The sequence below is a fragment of the Octodon degus genome, unplaced genomic scaffold (genome assembly GCF_000260255.1).
Source record: "Octodon degus isolate 3935 unplaced genomic scaffold, OctDeg1.0 scaffold00084, whole genome shotgun sequence".
Classification (NCBI taxonomy): Eukaryota; Metazoa; Chordata; class Mammalia; order Rodentia; family Octodontidae; genus Octodon; species Octodon degus.
Window position 1 is genome coordinate 3896573 of NW_004524660.1, and position 14702 is coordinate 3911274.

General features: G+C 45.6%; 1 protein-coding gene across 1 annotated transcript in view; it reads left to right on the plus strand.

The window, feature by feature from the left end:
* The window catches only part of Vav3 (vav guanine nucleotide exchange factor 3), a 347338-nt gene that overhangs the window by 193635 nt on the left and 139001 nt on the right, over window positions 1-14702 (plus strand). Inside the window, exons 13-14 of the mRNA XM_023721699.1 lie at window positions 944-1076; window positions 1738-1847. Coding sequence (XP_023577467.1) covers window positions 944-1076; window positions 1738-1847 — 243 coding nt within the window. The remainder of the gene's footprint in view (window positions 1-943; window positions 1077-1737; window positions 1848-14702) is intronic.

Here is a 14702-nt window from a genome sequence, read left to right on the forward strand (position 1 = left end):
ACCTGTGTGGTTGCCACAGGCTTTAGGTCTCTGGACTCCTTGGAGAAGCCAGTGGGAGCCAGCAGGGGGCAGCAGGCGCTCTCGCTTGCCTTGGGCACCCTGGCTGCGTAGGCAGCTCTCTGGAGCCGTGTGCCTTTTAATCCACAGGCTTTAAAAGTGACAGAAGTATTAGAGGTCTGTGAATATATCCTTGTCATCACTGTGTGACAAATATGTGTGTCAAGGTCTGAGAGTTTATGAAAATATATTAATACTGGTATTGTGCGGTAGCTGTGAGGTTTGACTTCTACCAATTTCCATTGTTGTTAATAAGAAAGAAAAAGGAAAGGAGGACGTGAACCATCCCTCCCTTTGATTATGTGTTGCTCATGGACTCAGCTTAGGTGACAGGAGGTCCACTAAATCAGAGGGCAGCATAAAAAATGTGCAAGGACAGGTCTGCAAATGTGAGCTGGGCGTGCCTGCTCCGCACCTCACTGGCATCGTGACCAGGAGCAGACCAACCTGGATAAGCCTGGCTGGGCCCCTGAGGTGAGGAGAAGATGACGAGCCCTCCGGGCAGGCAGCAGGAGTCCCCCTCCGGAGAGGGCTGGCCCGCGCTTCCCAAGGCATTCTGACCTGGTGCTGGTAACTGAGTCCATGTTAGCTGTCATTTTGCTGAGATTTGGCTTTTAAATCAATGAGCAACTGCTCATGAAACAGCTCTGCAGTTTAACTTCATTTGTCCTTTCAGCCACTCTGCACTGTATGTCTCGTTTTTCAAATTGGGAATCCTAGGTGTGGGAGGCCGTGCGGTGGCAAGGGCGAGCGCCTGGGCGCACGCGGGCCTACGGGGCAGGTCCCTCATTGCTCTCAGTCTAGGACATGCCCATCGGCGGCGTTCAGGCAAGGCAGGAGTGTTTGGCCGGTGCACTTCCCTCTGATGGGCCTCTCTCTCTCACAGGCATATCTTCTTATTTGATCTGGCAGTGATTGTGTGTAAAAGGAGAGGTGATAACTATGAAATGAAGGAAATCATAGATCTCCAGCAGTACAAGATAGCCAACAACCCGACGACTGACAAGGAAAATAAGAAGGTGGCTTCTCGGACATTCATGAGGATGACTGACACGTAGCACTGAGTATTTGGGAAAGTTATGCTGATACGGCATGTGGATACCAAACTCTGTGGATGCTTAAGTTGGTCAAGTAAAATGGTCTATTTGCACAGGCCCTACGCATAACTTCTTGTGTACTTCGAATCATCTCTAGATTACTTATAATACCAAATACAGTATAATTCCTATCGAAACTATTATGTTGTATTCTTTAGGGACAGTGACAAGAGAAAGTTGGTGCACATTCAAAGCAGGTGCAATTTTTAAAAATAGTTTGCACTCGCGCTTGACTAAAGCTGGGGTCGTGGAACTCACGAACTCAGAGGCCTACCTGTCCCTGAGGGTGGGAGGTGGCTTGCTGGCCCTGGTGCTCGGGTGCAGAGATCGCTAGGTGCAGGCCCCTGTGAGCACAGCTGGCCGGTACCACCGCTGGTCAGGCGCCCCAGTGCCCTTACACCCGCACAGTGGAACGCACCTGTTAGAAGAAGCTGACCGCAGTAACAAGTTAGATGGTTCAGTCTGTATGTTGAGAATGTTGTGAGGGGCTTTCAGATGGGTACAGAGATGATTTAATGAATTTTGAAGCATGATATTTTTAATATGTGATGGCTATTAACTCAGAGGATGTTCATTTTAACAGTGGTCCTACGGCTTCTACCTCATCCACATCCAAGGACAAAATGGGCTGGAATTTTATTGCAAAACAAAAGATTTAAAGAAAAAATGGCTGGAACAGTTTGAAATGGCCTTGTGAGTATTTCTATTTTTAAAGGTTCTTTTCTTCTACTATTGAAATCATTTATGAATAATGAACGACCAGTGTACTCCAGTGCTTGCAGCGCTGGGAGGGGCGGCGCTGGCTGTTCCCTTGGTAACTCCTGTTCTCCTAGGCGCCGGCTTTCGGGGATTTCTTCCAAAGGAAGAGAGAGGGAGCTCTAAGCTTCTGTTTGACTTACTTCTCCTAGGAATATTTTAATTATTTAGTTTTCAGCAGCTCAAGAAAGTATGCATTATTCTAATGATAAACTTAATGGAATCACTGTCGTTATGTACCTTTAAATTAAATACACTCTCCACATACACCTACAAAGCTGGATGCATCTAGAAAGATTCTTTTTTTGTATTTTAAGCTCATTTATTGTTGAAATGCTCGCTAAATTGTGGTTGCACTCAGCGGATGCTTTAAGGGCTTGATTTCTTTCTGTGTTCTTTGCTTTATGAAAGCCAAAGCTTCAACAAAGAGGTGGGAAACAAAACAGACCTGTTTTCAAAAGAAATGGCATGCAGAGCTGTAATTACCCAAGAACATGTCACTCTAGGTGCTCCTGCTTAGTTTAGATGCGTACAAATTAAAAGGTGCAGAGAAACCCTTGTTGTAGAAGCATGTTGGTCATCCTGAAACTAGTTAGCAACGTGTGGAGTTGGGGAAAAATGCTTTTGTGCTTTATTTTGTTTCTGTTCTAGCATTATCTACCTTTTGTGGACAAATTCTACCAAGTTTTGTTTCTTGTTTTTGCTTTAAGAAATGCTCTTGCTACTTTAGCAAAAGGCGTGATTAAAATGTCTTACTGCAGTTCAGAAAAGAGAAAGGTTCTTGTAATGTTATCTAAAATTGTGAGGAGCAGGGTTACATAACTACGTGCTTTTAAGCATATAGTCGTTTCTGGGCTTCATCGTAATCTGGTCCATGAGCTCTCTGGGAATCTTAGTTTATTTGGGTTCTGTGAGCCTCTGTCTTGTCTAAAATATTTATATATTATTTTAAATTCCAAATAATATGCCCCAAGCGAGGTGCTAGCCACAGTCATATGATATCAACCAAGGAGTGGTAACTGTAGTTACTGCTAATATTGTATTTAGGATCCTAGTTTACTTATGAATACTTAAAAACCTGAAGAGTATCTTCTGATGTGCTCCTGTAGTCCTTCTAACGTAGTAGTGAAGCAAAAGAAGCCAGCAGTGCGGTGCACCGCTGCGGGGCCCAAGCTGCAGTGAAGCCCTTGCTTGGGGAAGAAGCGGTGAAGCTGGGGCGATGTGCCCAGCCCGTGGCCCATCCTGGGCTGGGTGAAACCGCCGTGTCCTTCTGGGGTGACACCAGGAGTTGGCCGGAGGGAACCGGAGTGAGGACGGTTGCAGGGCTGAGCGCACGCGGAGAAGCAGAGCTCAGCTCCAGCTTTTGTTCTCAGGGAAGGCGCCAGACCAGCGTTTTCCGCTGCACCTGCCTGGCGGTGCTATCTTGTGGTGACTGAAGGAGTTTCTGCAGAGGACTGAAGCTAAATGTTTTGTCCTAGAGCAGGCTTGGACTGTGTTAGAAAATAATCATGAACTATTATGTTGCGTTGTGGTAAATGCAGTAGTGAATCATTAATAGAAGAAACTTGATAAAATAATGCATGTATCTCTTTCATGTAAAAGAATCGAGGCAGGGCGGAGTGTGGCTGGGTCTGGTGCCTCCTTGGGGGTCGTCGGGACTCGAGCTCCTGTCCTCTCGTTCTGCCCTCATCAACATTTAGCTCTGTCCTCAGGGCTGGTCATGCTGTAGTCTTCAGATGGGTGCTGGAGCTCTAGCTGTAAAATCGACACTGGGGGGTGGAAGGTGGCCCCTTACGTTTAAGGTCCCTTTGATAGCAGTTAGTTCTGTTACTTACCAGGACGCACTCTTGTGGTGACATCTGCTGGGGAGACAGGGAGTTAAAATCTTTCTTCCAGGTCGGAGTGTGCCTGGTGCAGGACCAGCTGTCTCTTACTTACCCTAGAGGAAGGGAGAGGACAGTTGCAAGCAGCTGCCGCCGCCTCGTGGACACACGCACGCAGCGGTGGTATATGGGTGTGGTACGTGCACAGGAAGAGGACAGCGGCATGAGCAGGGAGCCTGGAATCCTTCATCTTTGATTATTTTCTAGGCATCTCAGCAACATAGTAAGCATCAGCGACTGTGGTTCTATGCCTTAGCTTTCTGTGGGCTGTCCATGTGTGCCCATTTTCTATTGCATTTGTTTGGACGTGTCGTCTTCAGCAAAACAAGTTGGAAGTCCTATCGGGCAGATCTGAGGTTGAGAGCTCCTATAGGCAGGAGTCATGCCATGTGAGCTACAAGAAAATCAGTATTTTATTCAGTTATCAGCATGTTGTATTACTCTCTTATTTCTCCACTTTTGTGAAGCTGTTTGTTCATTTGTTTTGCAGGGAGCCCTTAGAAACTTCCTGGCCTCTAAGGTAGCTCTTGTATGTGGTGTTCTCAGGAATATAGAAAAATCCCAGTAAGTTCTGATGCTAAGATTTTTGCCTAACATTATGCTCCACTCATAGTTTTTAAAGTTCTGGTATTTTTAGAAGTCATGGAAAATAAAAGAAGATGAAGAAATCCAGGAGGAACAGCAAGCCGCCCGCTACCGGTATCCTACGCGCTTCTGGGTCCCAGAAGCCTCTGTGGAGCTAGAAAAGTGCTTTTTAAGGAAAAGGAAAGTGGTTTTTAAGGAAAGGGACACACTGGGGAGGGTGATCAGGGAGTCGTTATTTTTTTAAGACTTATGAAATGTTTCTTAGTTCCTTTTACAGAAGAGATTCCATTTATAGGATGACTGGATCACTTTTATTTAAAAATCATTTCAGATCACCCTTAAAGCTCTGGGAATACTGCTCTTAATTTAGAACATTAAAAAATGGCCATAGAAAAGCATGAATACCGGTAAGCGATAAGGATCCTGTGGACATAGGTCCTCGCTGCAGGGGTGACCTAGATCTCAGCCTCTGTCTCTTCCCAGGCACACTGCTCCTCGCTCAGCGGCCGCGCTCTTAACCTTTGGCCGTGCCCACTTTCAGCATTTAAAATATGCAGCGAACCACATTAGAACTTGGCAACCACTGGAGGGCAGGCTGAGCAGGGAGAGAAGCTGCATGACCCACTTGGACAGGGCAGAAGGGAGGCAATTTTTCTTTTTTCTGTGAACAGAGGTATGAGGACTGATGGCTCTTGAGTTTCCTGGAACAGCTATGGAGCCAATGATGGTGAAGAGCTGTAGTTCTTGGGACCTTGTTCTAAAGAACATCCGGCTAAGTCTTTAGGGCCCTGATCAGGATGTGTTGCTTTTATTTGTTCCACTAGGGCGTTTTGTTGTCAGCGGTCTCCCGTAATTCCAACCAGTCATCTGTGAACTAACACAGCAAGTGGGCAAATGTTTTCATTGGGTTAAGTTGGTTTTCAAAAGCATGGAGGAAAATGTGAATGTAAATGCCGGTGTCAGCGTTTCAAATTTTGTTAGGAGGCGATGGATAGGTTTCCCTCCAATCCCTTATGTACATTATGTTTTTATGAATTTTCTAATTGTATTTAAATTAACAAACTATCGTGTCTTTTATATCTCAAGGAAACTGCTCATCGTAGGTGCATCTTAGCAGATTTGGACAAAGTCCGCAGTACAGGATTTGCAATATTGTCTAGGATCTCAGTGGCTCAGGGTTTCCTTTGACCTTGAGGTTGCTGAAGTGAGTGGCTGGCCCCAGATCTTGGGGTCTAAAGTGAAGCCAGCATTTCCTGAGGCTGCTGTTTGTCTTTGATTCATGGTAGGACGCGGCAGTCAGGCGGTTTGCTTACATGTCCCATGAATAGGTCAAAGTGGGGTAGAATGTGTGTCATGGTTTATGTACAGGTGTCCCCCCAAAGCCTCATGCAGTCTTGGGGCGGCTTCTGGAGTTTGATTGATTACTGTGGGTGTGGATGCTGCACCTGCCCTGGGGCAGGTAACTTGCATTACGGTGTAAGGAGGGAAGAGAAGCCAGCTGCTTGAGCTGCTGCTACTTCTCCCCTGTCGCTCTTGCTCTTTGCTGCCACCATGGAAGGCTGCCCTCTGCGGTGTGCCGCTCTGCCCTGGAGCCTGCTGAGTATGGACTGAAACCTCCAGTAACTGTGGGCAAAATGAACCTTTCCTTCCTTCATTTTGGGTGTTGGGTATTTGTCCCAGCAACGAGAGAAGAATAGCTAAGACAATATGAAAATATAAGGGGAATAATGAAGAGAGTCTTAAAAAAAAAAAGTTGTAAAGAAAAAGAAAGATAAATTGTGGGGAAAAGGAGCCAGTGAGCGCAGAGGGAGGGCACTGCTGCGCTCCAGACCCGCCTCAGCAGTGCTTCCAGAAGGGGAATGAACCGGTCCTGTTCCTGGGCTGCTTCTGGCCAGCCGGGCCCAATTCCTGAAGTTCTGACCACTCACATTTACTCCTCCGAGTGAGGAAAACCTCTTTGAAGATGAATCGTTGCTGCCGCCGCCTAAGATATCCTGACTGTGTGTTGTAAGCCAGGTACAGGGCTATGGGGGTTACCAGGGACATGGGCAGGGGAATCGTCCTGTGTGCTGCTGTGTCAGCCCAGGTTATGCACTTGATGAACACCAGGACCGACTGTCCTGGGGAGGAGAGGGAAGGAGCTGCGGCGCAGTGGCAGGAGGTGCTCTGGGCCCAGGCCTCGCGGTCCCGCGGCCCTTTGGAGGGGTGACTTCTGATCTTTCCTTTTCCCAGGGTGGGCCTGGAGCTGGAGTACAGCTGTAATCCTCACAAATTACATTTAATCTGAAGTACAGTGTTGCCTTCCGTGTTATTCTCCGACTCTTTCCAGAAGGAATTGGAAGTCACAATAGAGAGCACACATGCCACAGAATTAAAAAGAAAAATTTAAATAATCAGAGGTCAAATAAAACAGTCTTTCCATACATTTCTTTCAAACTCAGGCTCCACCAAGGAAGAACATTATCTTGAAATGTGTTCTAGTGCAAGGCCCTCTGGTACCGAAATAAAAGACAGTTATTTTCTGTGTCTTGTATTATAAAAGCAATAAGCATTTCTAGTCACATTTTAAACATAAAATTATATTTTAACATGATTTATTTTAATCTAAAGACATTGTTAAGATACTGAGAGAGATATAATTACCAGAGAAAGTTTTATTTGTTCTGCAAATGTTTACTGAGCACCTCCTTGTTGTTAGAGTCTGTTGAAACCTCTGTATAGCAGTGAGTGAGTTTCGGCAACTAAATAGAAACCTGATTTCTACATATATTAGTGCTCAGTTAATTCATAGTGAATTCAAGCTCAAGACTGAACTCTTGATCTTTCTACCCAAATTAATACCTTCCTCCAGCCCCATGCACTCAACGCCAGGAGCCACACCGCCCTTTCCTAGCCTGACCCTTCTTTTTCTCCAGTCCCTGCGGGTTCCCGGCCGGCCGCTGGCTGCTGGTCAGGCCTCCCACTCACTCTCCTGTAGCTAGCTTCTTCCTCCTGCCCCTCCCACAGCCCATTGTCCCTTGAGCGCCCAGGACAGCAGGTCCTGTTCTGTCTGCTTTCCACCCTTCACCAGCTGTATATTGGACTCCCCAAGTATTAGAGTTCCCGAGGTCCAGGCCTCGCCTGTTTTATCTTTCTCCGTGCATCTTTTCCTCCAGTTCCGGTCCTCAGAATGCAAGAGCTTCCCACGTTCACAGGTGAGCTTTCTGCCTGGCGTGGCCTTTCATCCTGCTCATTAGATGATAGTTCTGGATTCTGCGGGCGTTGGCCTCACATGTACCTGGGAGAGAGCCGCGCGCTCTGCTGAGTCTCACCTCCAGGATTCTCTCATTTTAATACATTCCCAGAAGCATTCATTTGTTTTGTAATTTACAAAGTTAGTGTCAGATCAGTTCTTCCTTATAATAGCCTTCAACTATGAAGTGGCAGTTTTTTGGAGGCATTTTAGTAGAGACCTAACCTGATGCTCGGGTAAGATTATGGGAATAAGCTGGATAGATAATTTTTGTATTAGCTTTTAAGGCACATTGATTTCATCCTCATGTGTGCTAAAACGTGCAGAAGTCATATATAATTCATGCTGCTTGGGGCCTGCTGCGTGCTCCCAGGGGATTTAGACAGAGGTTGGCTGCAGTCTTACGCAGGCGTCTTGGCTCTCGTCGTCCACCCACTTCTCGTTTTCTCTCTGTTTACATTTCTGATTCCTTCTGGCTTTCTTGTTTTTTTTTTTTTTTTTTTGGTCAGGCTGTTTTTGTCACCTGTCAGCCTCAGAAGAAAGGCCCTGCTCCTCCTCCACTGCTCACTAGAAATCCAGCTGCCTAGCGTTTGTGGTGCTGATGAGTACTGTGGGGAGGCCCGCGGTCTGCGCCCGCCCCTGTTCTCTTTCTTCGTCTCCTGACGCCGTCAGCAGCACCATGGCGTCACCAGTACACGCTGCTCCCTGCAGTGGGTCCGTCGCCCTGAATCAATGAACTGTCCTCTGGCCAACCACTAGCCAGGCCAGACCAGCCTGTCTTTCTCCTCCTGGGATGTAGAGGACTAATGCTGTGCCCTGTGACAAGGCGTGATTGAAAGACACAGTGAATGGATACATTTTAAAAATTGTCATGGTCATAAATGATACAATACCAAGAATGATGGGATACAGGTATTCTAAGTGAAGAGGGGTGTCTGGAGAGAGAGTACTGGCGCTGTGTCTTTTACTATAATCATTTTTCTAGTCTAAGCATTAACTGCTTTCTGAGCACCCCTGGCTGAGCAAGCATTTGCAGCAGTTGGTGTCCGATAACACCTTGCAGCCTGTCTGCACCTTAATCACAAGGTCTGGCACCTTGAGATCACTGCCTCTTTCTCGAAGTCGAAATAACGATGACAGGTAAAGGTTTTTAATCAGTTCAGCAAATCGAGGCAGTCATAAACAGCGTCACCGAGGCCGCAGGAGAGGCTGTAGGACAGCCTTGGGCTGTGGCGGCGACGGTGGGGCAAGTGTCTGAAGCAGACGGAGAGCGGTCAGTAGTCATGTGCGTCTCACTTCACTGCAGTTTTTGTTGCTACACCTCAGTCCCAAGGAAGTTCTCTGGGAGTTTCTCAAGATAAGGTGGTCTTCGTCATTGGATGACGGAAGACCCGTGTTTATGATACCGAAGATATGCTTGCAGGTTTGGCATTCCGTTGGGAAAGTGTAATAGGCCGGTGCTTCTGCACTTTGGCTCAGACGGCGTCATCTCCGCTTTCAATGTGAAGCTAAGTCTGGGACCTCAGAGCATGCTGGGTAGCAGCTGATGCTGGCGCCCCGTCTCCTTACCTCGATTTTCTTCCCTTCCTCTGCTTTCTCCTCTTCTGCAGAAAGTCTGGCCTGTGTGGATCTTCTCAGATGTTTACATAAGTCTCTATCGAGGCAGTAAATTTGGTCTGTTAGAGCAGGGGCCTGTATCCTTTTATACAGGTCCAGAGAGTAAATCCTTATGCTTGGGGGCCGTGTGGTTGGCTTAGAACTGCTCGATTCTGTCCATGTTGAGTGCTAATGGCAGCCACAGGTAGCACATGGATGGACAAGTGCGGTGCATCCCAGTGAAACAGTTGCATGCCATATTTGGCTCAGGGGCTGTAGTGACCCTTGTCCTAGAGCCCAAACGAGATGGTTTGGGTTCAGGGAATATTGTGCATATGGGTTACCAGTCAGTGGTCTCAGCTATAATGGGACCACAATGTGGCCTTATATAGGAGCGTGATTATTTAATAGGGGTGATCCTGGGTAGGCCGTCCTGAGACTATAGCTCTCAAATGCTCCCTACCATACCACAATCAAAGTAACCCCCGAACAGACGATCTGTATGTGGCACTGCTTTTTACTGTCCAAATGAATATCAAAAATGCCTGCTCAAAGAGCCGAGTGTGCCCACTTAGGTGTCTGGTTCCATCGAGTCATGTTAGTGCTTTATTGGAAAGGACAGTGGAGCCACGGAATCCAGGTCATGGCAGCTCCACAGGAGCTGTTCTGTTCAGTAGTCGCTAGCATTAAGCAGCAGTGCTCTTTATCAGCCGCTGCCTTTTGTGCTCCGGACCTGTTTTCTTCCAGCAGTGGCTTCCTTTGTGCCTGTCCTTCAGTCTGCAGAATCTTCGTGGGTAGCACGTGGAGGAAATCTAAAAGGTGTGCAGGAAGCCTGGTGGTGCCCAGGGCTGGCCAGAGAGTGCAGGCTTGTCCGTGGGGTGACGTTGGCACCTTGGCGCCGTATCCTCTGGCCTCTGCTGGGCATCCAGAGCCTGTTGGGTTGTTTGGGAACTAGGAGCCTTCCTGTCCCCAAGCCATCTCCATATTCGTCCATGCATAGGAATATGGATGTGATTTTAAGAAATTGTTTTATCCAAAAACCAGAGTCCATGACCAATTTTTGCACAAAGAGTTCGTGTACAGCGAGCGTGGTGTCTGCTGGCAGATTGCTTCCCCTGGGCTGTGTGGGCCTGCTGGAGCTGTGCTGTTCATATTAATCTCCCCAGGTGAAACCAGTGCACCTCTCCCTGGATCTAATGTGTTGTCTGTAACCTTTCAGAATTGGCAGTTAAGTCATATAGGGAGCTGTACTGGCAGTCATGAAAAGAAGCTGGACACAGGACAGTGCCCAAAGAAATGGCGGCTGTCGTAAAGGGGAGCCGCTGAGTAGCCTCCCTGATCCAGGAACACAGGGAAGCATTTCATGCACGGCGAAGCGTTCGCAAATACTAAATGATGTTCTTGTTCTGGTTTTGCCTTGTGGGATCAGCCACCCTCCTTTTTCTCTGGTTGTACGTGATGCTTAGTTGACATTTTTGTGGCATTTGTCAACATGCTAGGAGGACAAAGTCACAGGCACGGGGATGAACCAAGGGTAGATACTCAAACACCCAGTGACAAATAAACCTTCCTCTGGATAGAGCTGAATGCAGACTAAGTCATAAGCTGAATTAGTGTTGGTCTCCCCATGCCCTGAGACAGAGCCTTTGATCTGATGGGATTCTTTCCTTCTTTCTAGATGAACAAGAACAGCATAGCCAGGGAGTTGAACCTGGCAGTGTGGTCACTGTGCTGTCCCCAGCTGGGCTGGCTGGTGCAGAGATTAAGACAGAATAAGTTTGGCTTGGAGTCGTGTGTTGTGCTGAGCCAACAAGCTGTTGTTGGGCTGAGAAAAATGACATCGTCTTCACTACCCTGAATTCCATGGAATTAAGCATTAGCGTGGAAGCCTAAGCACAGTAGTTCATTTCAGAGGTTTTACTTTTAGGATGTTTCTTGGTGAGAAATTACTAGACCATAGGAATTAACAGTTGGAGCAAAAGAACACAAAAGAAAACTGCCTGTGGCAAATGCAGTGGAAGCAGGAGAAACTCCTTCCTCTTCGTCATGGGGCAGTGGGCAAGGGCAGTCTGGAGAAGCAAGAGTCATGTTTGAAACAAGTTTTGAATAGGAGTATTGTAGGCCTGTGTTCGCGCATTTGTTTATGTATTTACTGAGCATCTTATGTGCACTCAGGAAATCTAGAATTAGGGATATCAGTCATGCGTTCTTTTCTTTTGCAGAGTTCACTTGTATGTAACAAGGCGTATTTGTTATTTTCATGTAGCGCTATTATGCTAAGGCAAAGCAGGGATGAACTGCAAGCTTTGCGGAAGGGTTTATGCCCGTGTTATCTTGATTTGAGGAGAATGGTGTCGGAAATTTCAACACAGCAAAGTGCTGTGCATGTGATGCTTGTAGATAGATGTTCAGAGTTCTGGGCGCCCTGGGAATGTGAGGAAGGGGCTCAGGCTGAAGACACTATCTTGTAGAAACGCTTGTTTGCCACTTGTATTTCTTTCCAAGTACAGTCGGTGCTTGAATGCCTCAAGTGATGAAGAGCTCACTGCCTTTGGAATCATTTGCTGCACTCCCCGGCTGGCCCTCGCTGTGGCCGTGAGCAGCGAGGCCTGTTCAAGCACACTTTCGTAATGTCACTTCTTGGCCCAAGTAGAGTATGTCTAACTCTTTTTCCTTATGGAAACCTTTTAGAGACTTGAAAACAGTTATTTCTCCAAGATTGTATTTAAAATGTATTTTCTCTTGAAATAAAAAGAAGCTTAATTTGGGAAGATTCTTCCCTTAGCTAGCTTAATTAATTAGGATCAAGTAAATTATGGATAAATCAGATGTTTAATTTTGGTTCAATATTATAGGTGGGGTTCAATGAAAGCTAGATGTTGTTGCCCCCAAACATTAAGACTGGATTTTTTTAGTTGTTTGGAAATATATTTGGGGCTTTTTGATAAATTATGTGTAATATTTTTATATCTTGATTCTGAATGTGTTAAGACTTCAGATTTTAATAACTTTTTACTATTACATAATATTTTCAGTTTCCAAAGCATTTTTAGATAATACCTTATTTGATACTTAACAAGTGTCCTATAAGGAATCTGCCAGTGTATTATCCTCTAAAAAATCAGAAAATAGAGATGGGATTAAGGGGGGCGAGAGAGAGAGAGAGAGAGAGAGAGAGAGAGAGAGAGAGAGAGAGAGAGAGAGAGTTTTCCAGTTAACAAGTATTAGAGTCTAAGTGTGAATTTCAAGCTAGGGCTTTTTCCTACACAGCATGTGATTTCATTTTTAGAAACAAAAATGCAGCTGCTCCTCAGAGATGAAAGTTTCAGTTAGTTTTACAATCAAGAGGTGTCCACGTGTGTATATGCACACACTGTGACTTAGAATTTAAATTCTCCTATAAGGTGACGTTGCTGGATAAGAATTTTATATACTTACAAAATCATATGAGTAACTGCATTTTATCATCAAAGGTTTAGACTGGGAATTTTAGCTTCAAAGAATTTTCTTAGAGCAAAATAAATCAAATTTTAATTTGTAAATATATATATATATATATATATATATATATATATATTAGCTTTTGATCACTGAGTCTTCCTGTAAGATTTGGGTGGATAATAATAATATGGATCATGAAGAGTCTTTATTTTATTTGGTTTTTAGTTGTTCCACCTGTTCAGATAACGAGATAGCAGTCTTAATTTTTTTCTTTTTTAGAAGTTAAAAATTGGAGGAGGAAAAGCTTCAGAGTCTGAAACTAGACCTTGGCCACTAATTGGGGTGGATTAAGATGGTCTCAAATGTATGTGTCCAGGTTCTTGCGAACGGCAAGGAAAGAGAGGCCACGTGTACATCCCGGAATATGTAGTAAGTGCCAAGATTGCTGAAGGTGGCCCGGAAGGCAGCGGCGGGAGCCTGGGAAGGGGCCGAGGCCGTGCAGGGCCACAAGGACTCGGCGTTTTCAGGTTTAAGGACCTCTGCCTTTTTGCTGCCTCCTAGTGAATTCCTCATGGCCAGTGCTCTGCCGCCTGGGGCACAGCAATCTTTTAGGCTTTTATCATTTTATTCTGAAGCTCTTTTAAGAAATAGAAGTGTCTAACCTCACGGCGGTGCGTGGCACTAAAGGTAAGGAACGACCGACTCGTTCAGCTCCCGTGTGCTCGCGTGCTGCTTAGGTAGCGCTGTGTTTCCTAGCACATCGTTGGAACTACACGCTGGGCGATTGTGTGCATCCTCCTCTTCCTGTGTGATGAAGCTGGGCATAAGCACTGCAGAGCTTGGGCTGGGGAGGGCCAGGCTTGGAGTGGTGTCTGAGATATCTGTGGCTTATTAAACCATAAACTCTCTTCTGAGCATCCTTGTCTAAGAAAATAATGTTTGGGAATTGCGCTTACCCATCTCAGGGTGCCTGGAGTGAGGCCGGCGCGTCTCGTTGTCAGTCCTGGCCACACCGTGCATCTGTCTGCACTGTTACCATGCAGAGCAGCCAGAACTTTTAATAAATGAAGGCAATTTTAAAGTCATAGATGTCCTAAATGAATGGACTTTCCAAATAAAAATTTTCACTAAAATAAAATTTGTTTTATAAAGAAATAAATAAAAATACTTTTTTATTTATTATTTTTTCTATTTTTCTCCCATCAGTCCTGTGCAAGAATTAACATTTCCTAGCATTAACATTTTCATCGAAGCACAGTCCTTCCCAGGATTTGTACTGGGGCCGTTTGCCTACCGTACAGGTAAGCGCGTTCAGGACCAGGAGCGTGAGGAGCCTGCCAGAGCTGCAGTTTCTCCGGATGTGGGCTGTCCCCTCGAGCGCATGCACATCCCCAGGCTTTTTTCCAAAGGCTTCCTCACCCAAATGAAGGGATAAATTTATCTTGTTTAGTGTAGGCATTTTATCTCTTAACCTCCAACTGCAGACTTCCTATGTTACTCTGTGTCTTGTCCCTTTATAGTAAGAATATCCAATAGGACATTTCTCACATCTGCTACTGTTTGCCAAATTTGCGTTGTGTAGTTCTTGATTAGTGACTCACTGGCCAGAGTGAGCTGGGGGTCTGTTCTCTGATAGTGCATTAATAATATATAAGCATGAAAGCTTCTTCCCAGAGAATATTTGAGCTTTGACATATCGAACACCAGCATTTTATATTAAAGCTGTGCTGTCGGGGCATTTAAAAAACCAGAGAGCTTGGAGAGAGTGTTTCATACATAACAAAATAGACCTGGGTTCACATGTCGCTTACTCTGACGATAGTGTGCCTGATCCGTTTAATGGTGTTAGGGGTTTGAATTGAGTTTCCCAATTATCATGACCTGGACGTCTTTTAGACCAAGAAATAAATTGTTCTGTAGAGTTTTGATTTATTAGAAGAAACAATATAGCAACCTAGTGGATTTTCTCTGCATCACGAAGGCTAGGAATAAAGAACTGAATCCTATTCTGAATCCTTTCAGTTAGGAGGCTATCAAGGTTAAAGCAGTGTTTGG